Source organism: Lathyrus oleraceus, chromosome 7 (assembly GCF_024323335.1).
Source record: "Lathyrus oleraceus cultivar Zhongwan6 chromosome 7, CAAS_Psat_ZW6_1.0, whole genome shotgun sequence".
Classification (NCBI taxonomy): Eukaryota; Viridiplantae; Streptophyta; class Magnoliopsida; order Fabales; family Fabaceae; genus Lathyrus; species Lathyrus oleraceus.
The window spans coordinates 494,671,967-494,688,158 of NC_066585.1; the positions used below are offsets into that span (position 1 = coordinate 494,671,967).

The 16,192-nt window shown below is 42.0% G+C and overlaps 1 protein-coding gene across 1 annotated transcript; it reads right to left on the reverse strand.

Annotated features, from left to right (window-relative positions):
* Positions 1–893: 893 nt before the first annotated feature.
* On the reverse strand, positions 894–3,023 carry LOC127104530 (uncharacterized). Its single transcript, XM_051041713.1, has 2 exons — positions 1,483–3,023; positions 894–1,332 (listed from the first exon to the last, which is right to left on the reverse strand). The coding sequence occupies exons 1-2, from the start codon at positions 3,021–3,023 to the stop codon at positions 894–896; spliced, it is 1,980 nt and encodes a 659-aa protein (XP_050897670.1).
* Between the last annotated feature and the right edge of the window lie 13,169 nt (positions 3,024–16,192).

A 16,192-nucleotide genomic window follows, 5' to 3' on the forward strand; every position in this document is an offset into this window, starting at 1 on the left:
TATCCAGAAAATCCATCCATAAATGAGAATACAGTAAAACTTGCAGTGATGTCTACCAGAGTATCAATGTGTGGTAGAGGGAAATCGTCCTTTGGACTAGCTTTGTTTAGATCCTTATAGTCAACACACATCCTTACCTTGCTATCCTTCTTAGGCACATGTACGATATTAGCTACCCATTGTGGGTATTTCTCCACTACGAGGAAACCAACATCAAATTGTTGTTTGACTTCTTCACGAATCTTCAGAGCCATGTCTGGTCTTGTTCTTCAGAGTTTTTGTTTTACTGGCGGGCAGTCTGGCTGAAGCGGCAACTTGTGCTCAATGGTGTCGGTGTCCAGGCCTGGCATATCCTGGTATGACCATGCAAATACATCCACATATTCTTCTAGCAGCTTAACCAATCTCTCTTTGACGTTTGCTTTAAGTGTGGTCCCGACTTTGACTTCTTTCTTCTCTTCCTTTGTGCCAAGGTTGATTGTTTCCACCGGTTCTTTATGTGGCTGAAGGGCTTTGGACTCGTGCTTGAGCAGCCTTGCCAATTCGTCGGGGATGTAACAATCTTCTTCACCCTCTTCTTCCGCTTGGTAGATAGGGGAGTCAAAGTTATGAGAGGGAGTAGAGTCATTGGATTCAACGTGGTTATCATTTATTTTGCATGTTTAAATGATTGATTTTTTTTAGAAAAGTAAAAATAAAAGATGCACAAATAAAAACGTTTTTGTTTGCAAAGATTGTATTTTCTTAAGAGGAAGCAAATAAATGAATAATAAGAATTTAACAAAATGCCTTTTATTCACTGATAATGATTATTTGAAAATGAAAAGGGGCCCTACAACATTATCCATTAGCCTTGGGCAGAGCTAAGAATTTGAAAGGAAAAACAACAATTATTACTTTGACAAAGGAAAAATTTCAGGGATCTTAACCGCCTTCCAATTGTTCAAAGTTGTCTCACACCGATAAACCAAACATGGCTCATCTTCATCTTCGGTGCTATCTTCAATTGCGTTGACCTGATCTCCATGGATGAATCCTGTACTAAGGAATACTTCCTGCATGCTTCGGCTATTTTCCTTTGCAGGGACCCGGGCTCCTTTCGCAACGGAAGGCACATATCTCAGACCAAAGCGATCATGCTTCTCACGAACATCAATAAGCTGACCCCAATCTTCAGGGTTTCCTCCTTCAATGCTAGACTTTACGCTTTTCAGAGAAGCGAAAGATGAACAAGCTTTTCCAACAGGGTCCTTCATCTCCACAAAAGTGGCGTTAGCTATTTCAAGAGCTTGGAAAGAAGTTTCTAAAACATCCTCATCATCCTCGATATACCTAAAGGATGAAAGGTGACTGACCACAAAGTCCTCCTCTCCAGAAATGATGATCAATTAATTGTCCACTACAAACTTCATTTTCTGATGTAAAATAGAGGTAATTTCCCCTGTAGCATGAATCCAGGGATGCCCCAATAAGCAGCTATACACCAGATTAATATCCATGATTTGGAAAGTAATCGGGAATATGTGAGGGCCAATAAATATGGGCAGTTCAACCTCTCCAATTGTGGTTCTTCGGGAACCATAGAAAGCTTTCACTATCAAGGCACTGGGCTTCATGGCTGGTCCTTGATAAGATAACTTGGCGAGTGTTCTCTTTGGCATGACATTCAAAGAAGATCTAGTATCAACCAAAACTCTTGACAAAGCATCATCTTTGCACTTTATTGAGATATGGAGAGCACAGTTATGATTTTGTCCATCTTCAGGTAATTCCTCTCCACTAAAGCTTAAAGTACTACAAACTTTGATGTTCGCAACCACCCCATCAAATTGGTCTACTATTATGCTTTGTGTTACATGCGCTTGGGAAAGCACCTTCAACAAAGCCTCCATATGGGCTTGGGAGTTCAATAGCAGAGACAAAATAGAAATCTTAGATGGTGTCTGATGCAGCTGATCCACAACTTTGTAATCACTTCTCTTTATCAACTTTAGGAATTCAACAACTTCTTCAGATTGGACCACTTCGGGTTCTTTAGCAGGAGCTATAATTGTAAACTCCTTGGCTGGAACTTGAGGAGTCACATTGAATTCAGGCGTATAAATTCGACCACTACGGGTCATTCTGCTCATTCTTGCAATATTGGTGACGTCCTCATTCACAATTTCTGTCACTTCACCATCTGCATTTCCTTCAACGATCTTATCCACTACGGTAACCTCATATTTCCGAGGCACAACCTTGGTGTTTTCATATGGAAACGGCGTAGGCATACAGATCTCAACAAGTAACAGATGACTATTCGCAGGCACCACTCTTCTACTATAGTAAGGGATTTCAACCGGTTCAGATAAATTGAAACAAGGTTCAATTACTGACACGTCTTCATTCTTCGCAATACTGGAGATTTGAAGCACTCCTTGGTTCATCAAGTCTTGAATATTATCTCGTACCATCTGAAACCCCTTTAGGTGTGTGGCACACTTTTCACAACTGTCATGACAAACATCAATCAAGCCAGCTTCCACCAATCGAGCATGGAATGCTACCAAAGGAGTCTTAACATCATCAACCTTCTCAACCATAACACCATCAGAGGCATCTTCAATTGTGTTCACTGTAGGGTCTCCATGGGGAGGAAGAGGATTGTTCTTCACGTTTGGTCCCATGTCCCTAAAAGATAGAATCTTTCTATCAATAAGCTCACGAACCCTATGCTTCAAAGCATAGGAACCCTGTAGGTCATGCCCGGGGGAACCCTCATGAAAAGGACAATGTGGATTGGGGTTGTACCATGGATGCAGACGATCAGGTGGAGGTCCCATAGGTCTAGGAACCACCAAACCTTTTTGCAATAGATAGGGATAAATCTTAGTATATGACATCGGAATTGGATTGAAGGTTTCCCTATCCCCTGCCTCCTGTTCTGATTCGGAGCATTTTGTCTTAGAGCTTGAGCTGTTGGTTGTTGATAGACAGGAGCTGCTGGTGCTTGCTGATAAACTGGGGGAACAGGAGCACATTGTTAAGAAGGAGTTGGTCGATAAACTGGAGGTGGTTGATAAGCCCGAGCAGGTTGTTGATTAAAGGTGGGCGTCACAGCAGCTACGTACGGTTGCGGGGCGTACTGAACAGGACACATAGGCTGCTGATATGGAAAGGGTTGTTGAACATACTACTGTTGTGAATATTGTTGTTGTCTTCTTCTCGGAGGGGCTCTTCCTTGGCCAATAGACACAACATTGGTTTCACCTTCTTTCTTTCTAGGAAACCCTCCAGAGATCTTCTTTGAATTAGGACTTGAAGTTCCAGCCACAACTACAAGTTTACCATTTCTTAAGCCATATTCAACGCGAGCTCCTATAGAAACAAGCTCAGAGAATCCCAAGGAAGCACTTACAACCATATTCTCATAGAATTGGGGTTGGACAGTGTCGATGAATAGCTCAGTCAACTCTTTTTTGGCAAGAGGTGGTTCAACTTGAGAAGCTAGTTCCGTCCATCTCTGAGCATATTCCTTGAAGGACTCTTTCTCATGATGGAACATGCTTTGCAGCTGTCTTCTATCAGGCGTCATGTCCATGTTATATTTGTAGTGTTTGATGAACGCGTTTGATAGGTCTTGAAAGCATCTGATCCTACTTTGATCCAGACTTAAATACCACTTGGAAAGAGCCCCACTCAAGCTATCTTGTAAAAAGTGGATCATCAGCTTGTCATCTTTCACGTGAGCATCCATTTTACGGTAATACATGATGAGATGGCTTTTTGGGCAAGTATGCCCCTTTTATTTGTCAAAATCCAGAGTTTTGAACTTAGTCGGAATTACCAACCCATATACAAGGCACATTTCTTTGGCAGCAGAACCAAATACGTGGTCTCCTTCCAACGCTCGAAACTTCTTCTCAAGGAGTTGCATGTTCTCCTTCACTTCTCTGAAATCTTCAAGTCTTACCTCATCACCACTAACAGTTGAGTCGAAAGTCTGATACATGCTATGTTGATCTTCAAAATGCGGAACATGCCTAGTGTAGGCAGCTGGTGGAGCAATAGTGTGGATGACTGGGCGTGCATCGGTGTAAACCGGCAATGGCACAGCTGATTGGACAGATTTCCCCGTGTTGTGCACTACTTCCGCTCAAGGGATGAAGTTGTAAGGTAACCCATATGGAGGTAGGGTTGAAGGTAAAGACCTCTGAAGTTGGACTTCGACTGTTGGGCCCGTGATCTCCGAAATCACGGTCATTTGTGGAGCTTCAAATCTGAAAGTCAAAGCTTGTAGGATTTCCCTCATCTGGGACATGCCCCCCTTGATCTCGTCTAATTCAGCTCTAACTCGGGCGCTCTCTTGCTCTTGTTCATCCATCCTTTGTCTTGTTCGGGCGCGAGTATTGTACGGGTGTTGAAGATTCAACGTGAAACTAGAGGAAGAAAGGGCGGAGTGAGACATTATTTTGAAAATGTATGAATGCATTTTGTTTGCAAAACTCTTGGTTAGTTTCAGTCATTGATTTCAGAGATGCCACAACATTTGTTCGCAAGTATTTAAAGCAATAAAGCAATAAAACACAAAAAAATGAATCCCAAAAGCGATATTTCATTAATTTAGAACAAAGTTCAAATACAAACAAAATGCCTACGGCATATGGGCCTTTCGAACAAGGTCGGTAGTCAGCCCCTCCAAAATCACCTTACAAAATTTAATGAAATTAAAAACTTGATGCGGAGTATTCTTGGACACATGCATCAATCAGCTTCTTGCAATTTCTCAGGTAACTCTTGCATGATGGAATTTGTAAATCTAGACAACCTCAGAAATTTCCCCTTCCACTCAGTGTAAAGTCCTTGGAGGTTTTGAATGATCCGTAAGTCTTCAGCCTTGGTTACCTCTATGTCCCTATAGAGGTTTCTCCAATATCTGCACTCACTCAGCAACATCAGATAGGCAGCATCATGATCCTTACCCTCAAGTGCCTGGATCCTATCATTGGCTTGTTCCAACTGATAGTTCAAACGTGTACAAAATCTTTCCGACTCTTCAATCCTCAACTTGTCACGTTCCCAAGCATCCTTGTACTTCTGAATAGTGTTCTCAAGTTCACGAGTATGAATCTCAAAAATCAGTCGTGCTTCCCTCTTTATTTCAAGAGTCAACTCCAGAGTTTTGTTGAGCTTTTGGATCCGGAGTACATCTTTATCCAACTCTTCCTCCTTCATCTTGAACACATATTTAATAATGTAGAGCGTTTCTCCGAACTTTTCTCCCCTTGCCTCAGACTCCCTGACCCTTTTGATGGAAATTTCAAGTTCTTTGTCCTTCTTCTGCTGACTATCTTTCAAATTTCCACTCTCTATCAAGACTCGTCCGAGCTTAATCCTCAAGTCCATATTCTCCAATTCCAGCTCCTTAATACGGGCATTAAGCTTCTCCACATCTTCAGGTAATATGGGTTCTGGCTCAGGAACCAACGGATAGATAGAAGGATCAAATGGAAAAGGGAGCTTAACCATTTGAACCCTCTATCTCACCTAACAAGTATAAGGCTCTCGAGCGATGACGTTTCTCTTACCCAATTCTTTACCCTTTATGATAATTGCTTGCCATGACCTCTTGATCTTCTTCACCGTGGGGTGATCTGCTTCAGCATTGTGCAAGATGAAGGGCTCTAAAGCCTCAGCTTTTGGAGGGCCATTCATAGGATAATCATGACGCCTCAAGGATAACACGGGGTTTTAGTTGATGCAACCCTTGGTTCCTATCAAAGGTACATTGGGGGAAGTCTCCAATGCTAACAATAACATCCTCGGTTTCCCAATCCCTAATATACCACTTAACATGATTGGAGGTGAGAGAAGCTAACTTCTGAGAGGGCTTGAGTTCCTTTGAGACAAAAGAGCCTTCTTCGGGCATATGAGATCTAAACCAGGCATGCAACAGTTGCGCACAACATAAAATGGTTCCTCCTTTCTTCTCATGGCGCTCATAGAGAGCATAATGAAAGTCTGCTAGGAGGAATGGTACAGGGTTACCAGAGAGGAAGATCTTCACTGCCAGATGGTCCACAAAATGGTCAATATTTGAGAAGAGAACTATCCCATATACCAACACAGCTAACACAGCATAGAAAGCTTTCCCATTCCCTTCTTTTTCCATCTTCTTGGCTTGATCTTCCAAGAAATTCCTAGAAAAACCATTGAAAGCTCCCTTGACATCCCGTTTGTCCACGACTTCAGAAACCTTCAAACCCAAAGTTAAAGCTATCCTCTTGGGAGGAATACCTTCATCAAACTTAGGAAATGTATTATGATCCTTCAAATTCTGGCCTATAATCCTCTCAAACTCTTCCAAGGTAGGAGCCAACTGGAAATCAGAGAGTGTGAAACAACGTAGAGGTGGATCATAGAACTGAGCAATAGTCACCGCAGTCATCATGTCCATCTTCTGATTTAAGATGTCCAGAATTCTTCCATAGTCTTGCATAAAGCTGTTGAGTTTGATCGGTGTCACTTTGGCACTTAACTTCTACAGGTTGGCAAGGTCCACTTTCTTGTATTTTACCTGAAAAGTGCTTCTTCTCTCAGGATTCATGTTGCTAACAAGTCTTGAATTCCTGAAACAATGTGAAACAAACTAAGAGTTTTGCTTTTTATGCGTATGCAATGAATGGATGAATGCAATATTTTTGGTACAGGTTTAAAGGTTCGGGGTAAGGATAAATCTGATTGCTTTCTAAAACGGGGTTCTCACCGGGTATTGTAACACCTCAAAATTTGCCCTCCTCTTCTTGAGACTAGTTTGACACATTGCATTTCATATTTTAGAGCATTAGGCATTGCATTTTGCATATCATATGGAAATGAGAAGGTCATCCTTCAAAATCTTTTTAAAAGATGGAGAAGTTACATGATTCAAGCCTGAGGGTCTCTATGAATTGATCATCAACCATCTGAGGGTATGAGCTTCAATTAGGGTTTCTTGATTCTTCAAAGGTCTTGAGCATTATTTTTTTTGCAAGGATATATTACCATCATCATGGTTCTATCATCATCAAGGGTTTCAGAGTTCTTCCTCAAGTTCCTTTGGATTAGGGTTGTGACATCTGGTCAACCTTAATCAATGCCATTCTTCCAACTAGGGTTTCTCAATGAGATGAGGTATTTTCTTGGGATGAAGATCACATGATTTTTATGAGGAGCTTACATGAGCTAGGGTTTCATTTTTGAGCAATTTCCCCAAGTGGTAGAGGCTCAAGTGGATCAAGGCATTTCAAGGTCATCTGAGGACCAAAAAGTCAACTGTGCAGTCAACTGAGGGCTATGAGGTGGGGAAATAAGTTGAGACACCTCAATCATGTCCAAATAGGGTCCATTCATCATTTTAAACATTCATCTTGAAGATTCAAAGGTCATGGAAAAAGTTACTAAAAATGGAAATGACCTATAATTCAAAGTTTCCAAATTTGGCAAGTTTTTGGTCCAATTTCAACTTGACTTTTCAATATCAAATATGTTTCAAATGGATTTTTGGTGAACATGAAAGTTGTATATCTTTGTCTCCCCTTTCCAAAAAGTCCTAATTCATGTCTATATGATGAATGGTTGAGGAGTTATGGTCATTTGATCACAAGGTGTGCATGAAAATTCAAAATGGCATAACTTTTGATACAATGCTCCAAATTGGTTCATTCTTTTTGCAAAATGCTTCTCATGTTCAAGACATCTCAAAATGAGCTTTGCCATGCATGGGAAAAGTTTGTATACTCATTATTTCACACATGTGCAAATTGGAGGAAATATTCAACATTCATTTTTGGCTTAAGATACAAGCAAATTGATCTTCAAATCATGACCATTGGATAATTTTGAGTGGATTAGAAGCTCAGCATGGGATATTGCACGTGTATTATGGGCATGGTAGCTCATTTTTCATTTTTGCAATTTGCTTCATATCTCATTAATCATGATTAACCAATGGAAAGTGTGATTAGCATTGTCATTAGCATGAAGTATAAATAGCCAAACCCTAATTGTAACTGCCATAACTAACTTTTAAGATCAAAATTCAAGAAACTCTCCAAACTTTCTCTCTCTTCGAATCTTCATTTTCTCCACATAATTCTCAAAGATTATTGGATATTCTTGATCCTCATCCTTCACTGATCAAGAATCATCATTTGTTTGGAGCAATTCAGCCAGAATTTGAGCAGATCAAGAGCATGAACATGGCGATGGATTTTGGAAATTGAAGTGGATTCAAGTGTTTTCAGCCATTACTTTTTGCTTAAAGCTTCAAAAGAGGTGCAAGGGAGAAGATTTGGAGCATATGAGCTTGAGAGGACGCGAATTCAGAGATCTCCATTTGAGGTGAGTTGAAATTCACTTCCTCCTTTTGCTGTTTTCATGATATAGAATTGTAGAGCTTGATGTGTAGATCACGAATATATAAGTAGAATTTAAAATGGTTAAGAATTGAGGTTGTTATGTGGAATAGAAGTTTAGATCTAGGAATTTATGCTCTTCGATTTGCAAAATATAGGTAGAATTAGGATGAACCAAGGTCATATTTGAGATCCTCGTGGAGAGACGGTTCGAATGGTGTAGGCCTTTTGAATTTCTGGAAAATTTATGGTGGCGCCGCCGTGGGAGCCACCGGAGTCTCATCGGGGAAGACGACCGGAGTTGTAGCTCCGGCGTCTGTATATTGCTAGGGTTTGTGCTGAGTAGGAGCCACATGGCCTCATGCGTGGAATGTTGATTGGCTGAGCTTTGTTTGACCATGGCCACGCGTGTATTGAACCGTGACTGGGCATGCTGACGCATTAATGAAACGGCGCGTTTCACCATTTGAATGTGAGCCATTGATCTTGGCGCGCGCCAGATCGTGTGGTGGTTGTATTTTCTGAGTTAATTCAAATGTTTTCATTTCCCTCCATTTTTGTTTGGTTATTCAATTATTTTGCTTGTTTTATAAAAATCATAAAAAATGCAAAAATTGTCCAAATGAATCCCAATTTTTTTCATGGTTTTTTATGGATGTCTTCTTTCTTATGGTGCTGCTTTCATGATTTTTGGATGTCTGGAATTTTATTTGGAGATTTTTGAATTGATGTTGGGCCAAATTGATATAGTGTATTCAATGCATTGTGAAATCCTCATTTTTGAGCTTTTTGATCCAATTTTTTGCATGCTTGACATTCACACATGATATGAATTATTGGTCACTGGTTTGGAATTTTCCTCACATGTTATCATCATTTTTGACACATAGAGAATAATGTGACAATTTGTGTCACATTTTTGACATTGAATTGGTGCATTTTTATTCAAATAGAGTTTGTATCATTCTGGATTTGATTTTTTGCATGTTGAACATTCATGGCATGAGAAACTTATAAAAAAAATCTCAAAGTCATTGCATGCATTTCTGATTTGATATGAATTTTCTAGGTTGGAAGTTCATTTTGTGCCTATTTTTGGTCATTGCATGGCATAGGCAATTTGAGGCATTTGATTTTTGATTTGATTCTGGTCCTTTTGAGGACATTTAGGGGAGTGTTTGAGGGTGTAATATGTAGAAGATTGGGTTCTGTTTTGGTCATTTGGTTAGATTTTGAATCTTGTCATTGTATTAGGGTTTTGTACATGAACTAACCTTGCTTGTTGTTTCAGGTTTGGATATTGTTCATGGATGATTAGGTTTGCTCTCACCTTGTGCGATGCATTGAGCCCTAACCTATGTTTGTTTTGTATGTTTTAATTGGTGTGGTGAGCTCATGAGCTCATTTGAGTGCTAGGACACTCATGCATTGAATTGTAAAACTGTGGGAGAGTTTCACTGCTTGTTTTCTGGTTTTATGACTGAAGTACTAACTGTTTAGTCTTTGTACAGGTACCTTAGTTGCTTGCTTGCTTTTGCTCTTGCTTGAGCATTGGATTGTGGTTGATACACCACTCCAGGTAGTTAGCTTCTTACTTCATGTAGTCTGGAAGTCCTGTCACCTTTTTGGCAGGCATTTTGCTGGCAAGTCCTCCTTCAGAGGCTCTGTTTGTGTTTGTTTACAATTGTGCCCAAAGACCTCCAAGGAGAGGCATGTGATATTTGATAAAGACCTCCAAGAGAAGAGGCAATTGACGGATAAAAGGGATTAGCAGCCAATCCCCCGTTATTCAATGTGTCGTTCTTTATGCTCGCACTACGTGCTGATGCTTCTGAACATGTACCCCAGATCTTTTGTCCAGAGTCTGTCAAGTGGAATAGGATCCCACTTTCTGGATCCCCACGCTTTCTTTGTCATTAGCTCACCCTGGCCAGGGTTAAGAGCATGAGGTCTCATCCTCATACCATTTTGATCAGCTTCACCCTAACGTTCAATGTTAGTGGTTAAGAGCTACAAATTACCCATTACAGTTTGGCTTGTTTGTCGAGGTTGATATGACCCCTCTTGACTAAAGCCCACCCATTGTTTAGGCCTCTTGTATGGATATAGTGTGTGATGCCTGTTCACTTGTGCTGGTGTGTTTATCTGCTTTCCTCTTCTCATCTTCATTTCTGTAGGAGTTGTATGATTGATTTTTGAGGAAGTTGAATGCATGTTAGATGAGATACGTAGGCAGGAGGTTGTGAGCAATCTCTCCGGGCACCCTTTTTCTATTTTGCGGTGTTGTTTTGTGTGTTGTTCACCCTTTTCTTTGTTTTGGTGTGAGTACTTGTTTGTCCAGCGTGGGCGTGTGTGGTATGTTTATACCTTATGGGGTTCATCTTTGAGATTTATTTGGGGTTCATATCGGGGTTCATTTGTGACGGTTGTCATTCACTTGGGGTTCATATTGGGGTTCATCTTCGGGGTTCATTTATGACGGTTGTCATTCACTTGGGGTTCATCGTTGGGGTTCATCCTTGGGGTTCATTTGTGACGTTTGTGGTGATTATTCACTTGGGGTTCATCTTTGGGGTTCATCTTTGGATATTTGGTTAATTTGTTGGGGTTCATTCTGATAACCTTTTTCTTTGGTGTTCGTTGGTTAGCGTTTGTTGTTGTTAGGAGTCGGATGTAAGTCCATGTATTGGCATTCTGTTTCCTTTTGTTTTGTTATTGTTAGGAGTCGGATATAAGTCCATGTATTGGCATTCTGTTTCCTGTTTTTTGTTATTGTTAGGAGTCGGGTGTAAATCCATGTATTGGCATTCTGTTTCCTTGTTTGTTGTTGTTGGGAGTCAGGCGTAAGTCCATGTATTGGCATTCTGTTTCCTTTTGAGTGTTTCTTTTGACGTCTCAGCGTCTCTTTTTGGTGTCTTGTTTCGGCGTGCGTTAGCCGAGCTACGAGTGCTCTGATTCTTCTCTGGATAGAGAAGATACGTAGGCATAGGATGCGATGTCCTAGCGAGCATGTCTCCCTTTCCCCGAACTACATTGACTCTGATGTTTGTTTCTGACAAACTACGTAGGCCCAGGATGTGACATCCTGCCGAGTCCATTTCCTCCGTCTTCTTTCTTCTTTCACCTGTTTATTATTCCAGTTTGTGCAATTTCTTTGAGCAGTTTTATTAGCAACCTTTTTCCTTTCCTTTGAGCTATCTTTTGAGCGTGGATCCCGTCGAGTACGGCGGACGTGAGGGGTGCTAACACCTTCCCCTTGTGTAACCGACTCCCGTACCTTGTAATCTCTGGTCGTAAGACCGTTCCTTTCCCTTTCTTAGGTTAGTCCTGCACTCCCTTTCCGTCATAGGATGAATAGCGTCGGTGGCGGCTCTGTATTTTTCCCGCCGGTTGTTTTTCGCGTTGCGACAGCTGGCGACCCTGCTGGGGAATGAAGTTGACCTCTTGCTGGTCCATCTTCCCTAAGCGAGTCAATCCTAGCGCTCTCTAGGGTAGTTTGAGTTGCTTTTACTGCTTTATTTATTGCATTTGTGATTATTATACTGTGATTATACGTATCTTTGCCTATATGTTTGCATGCATCATATTATCACTGTGTTGGATTCTGGACAGGTGTGGTTCCTCTGATTTGGGGGTGGGTGTTCTGAGTGGGGCTAAAACCCAAAGCCCGAGTATACACCTAGGATTAGCGTGGTCTCACGTTCCTCACATGTTGGTTCGGCATGTTGTTGCGACGTGACATACCACAAGCCGGACGAGGTTCTTTTGAGAGAGCTTTTCCATTGTGGAGTTTCCACTATGGTTGGGTTACCTCTTCTGAGTTGTTGACTTCGGTGACCGTTCTTTCCTGGATCTTTGGTTTAGATGATCTTATGAGAGCTGCACGGCACACCCGAAAGGGCAAACCCGTTGAGTATCTTGTTCGATTGTCGAGACCATTATCCGCCTTAGGATGGCCTTATTAGAATTCACCGGTGAGGGGAGGGGTTTGATTCCTACATATACAGGTTCTGTTGGCGACTCTTTGATGGTGACTTTGGTTCGGTCCGTAATTTGGGTTCTATTTATAAGTTGGATTTATGGATTTATTTCCGAGACGTCGGAGTTCTGTCCGTGGTATTTATGAGCGGGTTCCGTTTATTTTGGATCCCTTGAGTTGGATTTGAGGTTACTTGTTCAGATGATCTGGTTACTATCCGTTCAGTGACTTTCTTGTGATGGTGGTGATGTATCCTCTGGTTCCGTTTATTTCGGAACCCCCGAGTTGGATTTGTGGTTACTTAGTCCCTTGGATGGTTGTGATCAGTTCAGAGACCGGAATCCAGTACAGTTGGTGTTCAGATGTCTTGGAGGATGGCATTATGCATTGCATGCATGCATCTGCATCATTCCCATTTCGCATTCATCCGCATCTAACTCGTGTTTATCCATATGCGAGGTACATTCTTGATTGAGATCCTGGTTGAGAGACATCTTCATAACTTTCCGTTCCGTACGGCAAAGCCAGATGATTGATGTCAGAATGTTGCTGTCAAATTATTATCCGTCTCAATGAAGCCAGGATCGAAGGACAGAATGTTCCTCATACGGATAGACATTGCATGCATGCATGAATCATAATAACTTGTCTTCTATTTTGCAGGTGTCAGTATCTAACATGTTTGATTGACTCAGGAATCATTGCTCAGGCACGCCGAGTCATTCCTCTGCACGTAGCTCGTCCGCACAGATACTTTACCAGACGCAACAAACCCAGACTGATGGATCCACCCAACGCTGACATTCTCGAGCTGAAAGAGAAGATGAGTGAGTTGATCAACACCATGTAAGGGTTCGCCTTGGGGCAGAAAGCACTCGCTGATAAAGTGGAGAAGCTTGAGCTGGCTTCGGTTGCCAATAGTGGCAATAATAAAGAGGGTACCTCCAACAATGGTCCTGGTGGTTCTAGGGATGGTGGCGATCCCAGAAGGAAGGCAACTACTGCTGGTGTAGTCCTCAACAATGGTGGTGGTTTTGGTTTTGCTATAGGCGGTGGTCTAGGTCCTGTGGGTAACACTCTGAAGGACACTCAGTTTCCTCCTTTCTTTGGGGCTGTGGAGGATAAGGAAGAGGATCAGTTCTCTATGCTGAATGAGCAGTTCGGTCAATATGGTGTTCAACCGCCGAATAAAGAGATTCAGGTACTAGCAGAGAAGATCAGGGCTCTGGAAAGCCATACCTCTCCTGGGACTATTAATATGACAAACATGGGGCTGGTTGAGGGGATTGTGATTCCACAGAAGTTCAAAGTGCCCACGTTTGATAAGTACAATGGGAGTTCTTGCCCGGAAACTCATCTTCAGGCCTTTGTCCGAAAGATATCTGCCTACACCATGGATCGGAAGCTCTGGATGTACTTCTTCCAGGATAGCTTATCTGGTGGGTCTCTTGAGTGGTACACCAAGTTGAGATCATCAGATATTAAGAGTTGGCAGGATCTGGGGGATGCTTTCTTCAAACAGTACCAATTTAATGCTGACATGGCACCAAGCCGTACCCAGTTGCAGGGTATGTCTCAGAAGCAGAATGAAGGGTTTAAAGAGTATGCACAAAGGTGGAGAGAGTTGGCTGCCAGAGTTCAACCTCCATTAGTGGATCGGGAGATGTCGGATTTGTTCATGGGTACCCTTCAGGGGACTTTTACTGAAAGGATGGTGGGATGTCCGGTTACCGGCTTTGCAGATATAGTAGTGGCTGGTGAGAGGATTGAAAGCTGGCTGAGAATGGGGAAAATACAGGGAAATGCTCTGTCGTCTGGAGTAAGGAAGCCCTTTGGTAATGGTCAGTGCAAAAAGGAGGGTGAATCGAGTGTTGTGTATGCCCAGAAAGGACACGGTAGGAATCATTACTACCAGCATACGGCTGCAGTAACGATTCCTGCTGATAATCAACCTGCACAACAACAACAACAACAACAGCCACCTCAACAGAGAACACAAAGGCCTGGATACCAAGTTAGGGGAAGGATGGCAGATCGCCAGTTTGATAGGCCACCCGTAACGTATGATCTTCTGTTTAAGAAGTTGAAGGATCTTGGGTTGGTTCAGCTGAGGACGTTGGCTCAGTTAAGACCAGATTAGAGGCCTGCCAATTATGATGAGAATGCCAAGTGCGAATTCCATTCTCGTTCTCCCGGGCATAACATTGAGGGTTGTAAAGCTTTTAAGCATGTTGTCCAAGACTTGGTGGATTCCAAAGCCATCAATTTTGCACCATCGCCGAATGTTAATGCTAATCCCATGCCGACGCATGGTCAGATGGGGGTGAATGTAATTGCTGAGGATCCAGATCGGATATGTGCCGTGGGTGAAGAGACTGACAGTGACTGCGAGCTTGACTCGTAGATAAAACCGTGCGTACCAGGAATGGAGAACCAGAACTGGAAGGCCGAAAAGATCATCACTATCACTCTGCGTGAAGAGTAATATTTCTGTTTTTTAATTCTGTTTGCATGAAAGTCATACGTTTTTCCCGAAACGTAATGGTCCATTGTAAGGGCCACCTCATGTTTCATTTTGCAACATTTGCATCATTAATAAAGGGATGTTTTTCGCATTAAAAGCGGTGTTCCCTGTTTTTCATTTATTTTTGCAGTTAATAAAAATAAAATAAAAATGGCAATGTTTATTTTCATTTTTCTTCCTTTTAATTTGTCTCGTTCCGAGTCTAAAGCAATGCATGAATCAACATTCATGCAGATGCGATCATTCTCCGGATCTCATTGATAACAATTATGTTACACCCCTATATGACTTCGACAACCCGATCTATCATGCCGAAGAAGAAGGCGAAGAAGATTGTGAACTGCCGGAAGGGTTAGCCAGGTTGTTGAAACAAGAGGAGAAGGTGATTCAACCGCACGAGGAGCAAGTTGAGGTTGTCAATCTGGGCACCGAGGAGGTCAGAAAGGAAGTGAAAATTGGGGCTGCTTTGGAGGTGAATGTCAAGAGCGAAATGGTAGCACTGTTGAAAGAGTATGTTGATATCTTCACCTGGTCTTATCAAGATATGCCAGGGTTGGATACCAATAATGTTGTATACAAGTTGCCATTAAGAGAAGATTGTCCTCCAGTAAAGCAGAAGTTGCGTAGAACTCGACCCGAGATGGCCATGAAAATTAAAGAGGAGGTTCAAAAGCAGTTGGATGTTGGTTTCCTAACTGTCACTAATTATCCGCCTTGGGTCGCGAACATTGTGCCGGTACCGAAGAAGGATGGAAAAGTGAGGATGTGTGTGGACTACCGGGATTTGAACAGAGCTAGCCCGAAAGATGATTTCCCATTACCTCACATAGATGTGTTGGTAGATAATACAGCTCAATTCTCGGTGTTTTCCTTCATGGATGGCTTTTCTGGCTATAATCAAATTAAAATGTCGCCAGATGATATGGAGAAAACAACGTTCATCACACCGTGGGGCACTTTTTGTTATAAGGTGATGCCATTCGGTCTCAAGAACGCCGGTGCCACGTATCAAAGAGCTATGGTGACTTTGTTTCATGATATGATTCATCATGAGATCGAATGCTATGTTGATGACATGATAGCGAAGTCCCAAACAGAAGAGGGGCATTTGGTAGACTTAGCCAAGTTGTTTGACCGGTTTAGACAATTCAAATTGAGGTTGAATCCGAATAAGTGCACTTTCGGAGTGCGGTCCGGCAAGTTGCTGGGGTTTATTGTAAGTGAAAGGAGAATCGAGGTTGATCCTGCTAAAGTAAAAGCGATACAAGAAATGCCTGAACCGAGAACAGAAAAAGAGGTTTGTGGTTTCTT